Source organism: Mastomys coucha, unplaced genomic scaffold, assembly GCF_008632895.1.
Source record: "Mastomys coucha isolate ucsf_1 unplaced genomic scaffold, UCSF_Mcou_1 pScaffold12, whole genome shotgun sequence".
Taxonomy (NCBI): domain Eukaryota; kingdom Metazoa; phylum Chordata; class Mammalia; order Rodentia; family Muridae; genus Mastomys; species Mastomys coucha.
Window position 1 is genome coordinate 7,288,756 of NW_022196894.1, and position 2,181 is coordinate 7,290,936.

The 2,181-nt window shown below is 57.7% G+C and overlaps 1 protein-coding gene across 2 annotated transcripts in view; it reads right to left on the reverse strand.

Moving 5' to 3' along the window:
- Window positions 1–1,086: 1,086 nt before the first annotated feature.
- Socs1 (suppressor of cytokine signaling 1) overlaps window positions 1,087–2,181 on the reverse strand; it is a 2,184-nt gene continuing 1,089 nt past the window's right edge. For both annotated transcript variants that reach the window (XM_031362614.1, XM_031362617.1), the window contains exon 2: window positions 1,087–2,181. This exon is cut by the window's right edge and continues 31 nt beyond it. In XM_031362614.1, the coding sequence (XP_031218474.1) occupies window positions 1,504–2,181 (678 nt within the window). In that variant the 3' untranslated portion in view covers window positions 1,087–1,503.

Genomic DNA, 2,181 nt, shown 5'->3' on the forward strand with positions numbered 1-2,181 from the left:
GTCTCTGTCCTTTGCCCTGCTAGACTGAAAAGCAGCAAGAGGAGAACCTCGTTCATTCCCATAGCAGGCTTGGGATTAAACAAGAGGGAAAAGAGGACAAACAGGTCGTGTCCTCCATGTTCTCACCCCACCTCCCTGAAGGACGGGGGCAGTGATCAGTGGACAGTGTCCGCGTGCCCAGAGCAGCTGCTTCCTCTGAACACGATCATTAAGCATTAGGAAAGCCTCTGGAAGCATGTCCCGGGCTGCAGGAGTCACAGAACTCATGAAGATGATGTGGGATGTGACCACACGGTTGCTTAGCCCCTGATGACCCAGCAAGCAGTGCGTCCAGTTTCCTACCTAGGCATCTATCTCTCTCAGAGCCAGTGCTGGGTCCTTTCTAGTGCCCCACATGTGTCCTAGAACAGCCCTTCCAGCTGGGCTCCTGACAGCACCATTGCTTCAGAGGCCCAGAGAGAAGGGAATTGCCCAAGCCACCAGCAGCACCCAGGCCCCTGCCACCACAGACCACAAAGCAGCTTTCTGGCTACAAAAAAGTACACAAGGCAGCGTGGGGAGAGGAGCGGCAAGTCAAGCCAGCATGGCTCATCATCATCCCATCTGAAATACTTGATGGCTTGCAGAACTGCCACTCCTTCCAAAAACTCGGTGAGCCCTGGCGGCTCTGCCCCACCCTCTTCCTGGAAGTAGTTGTGGTCAGAGAAGCAAAGAAGTTTCCTCTCTGTCATCCATTTCAAATTGATGCAGGATGGACAGTTAAAAGGCCCACCTCTACAGTCCAGGAGTGGCCTGGTGTCAATTACCTCTATCTCAGTTTTCTTCTCTGTATACTGGGGGCAACACAGTACTCAAGTGTCAGGGGCTGTCCCTGGAGATACCAAGGACCAGGCACAGATACTCAGGAGAGCTCAGACTAGAGTGGCCATCTTCCCAGTCATAAACCAAAACACAGTGCCTGGAAATTTGGTCCCCAGCACTGTGGGTGGAGCTGTGCACGATGCCCCAGCCCCCAGTATCCCCAAGACTTCAAGAAAGTCAAGCTGTATACCCAACTCCCAACCCAAAGCATACGCTCTAGAAATCTTTGTTTCTTAAAAAAAAAACTTTCATAATAAAGTTTATTACCTAAACTGGCTGTAAAAATATAAAATAGGATATTCTGCACAGCAGAAAAATGAAGCCAGAGACCCTCCCCGACCCCTGGTTTGTGCAAAGATACTGGGAATATGTAAACATGGAGAGGTAGGAGTGGAGTTCAGGTCCTGGCCCCAGACACAAGCTGCTACAACCAGGGGGACCCGGAGGGAGCACCAGGAGGGAAGGCCCCCCCGAAAGGCGGAATGAGGTCTCCAGCCAGAAGTGGGAGGCATTTCACCCTCCACACCCACTCCCTCCGACCCAGGCGGGGAGGGCTCCCACGTGGTTACAGAAAAATAATAATAATTAATAAAGAAATAATAAGGCGCCCCCACTTAATGCTGCGGGCATGGCGGCAGCCGGTCAGATCTGGAAGGGGAAGGAACTCAGGTAGTCACGGAGTACCGGGTTAAGAGGGATGCGCGCCAGGTTTTCGCGACCCACGCTGGCCACGATGCGCTGGCGACACAGCTCCTGCAGCGGCCGCACGCGGCGCTGGCGCAGCGGGGCCCCCAACATGCGGCGCGGCGCCGCCACGTAGTGCTCCAGCAGCTCGAAGAGGCAGTCGAAGGTCTCGCGGCTACCGTCCAGGTGGAAGCGGCCAGCCTGGAAGTGCACGCGGATGCTCGTGGGGCCCGAAGCCATCTTCACGCTGAGCGCGAAGAAGCAGTTCCGTTGGCGACTGTCGCGCACCAAGAAGGTGCCCACGGGCTCGGCACGCAGCCGCTCGTGCGCCCCGTGAACGCTCAGGGGTCCCCAGTAGAAGCCGCAGGCATCCAGGAGCGCGCTGGTCCGCGTGATGCGCCGGTAATCGGAGTGGGAGCGGAAGGTGCGGAAGTGAGTGTCGCCCGGGGCCGGAGCCGGGATCGGGACCGCCGGGCAGGGCCGGGGACGCACGGGGACCGCCGGCGAGGGCGAAGACGAGGACGAGGAGGGCTCTGGCCGCCGTCGGGGCTCTGCTGCCGGGGAGATCGCATTGTCGGCTGCCACCTGGTTGCGAGCTACCATCCTACTCGAGGGGCCAGCTGGAGGGGTGGGCCA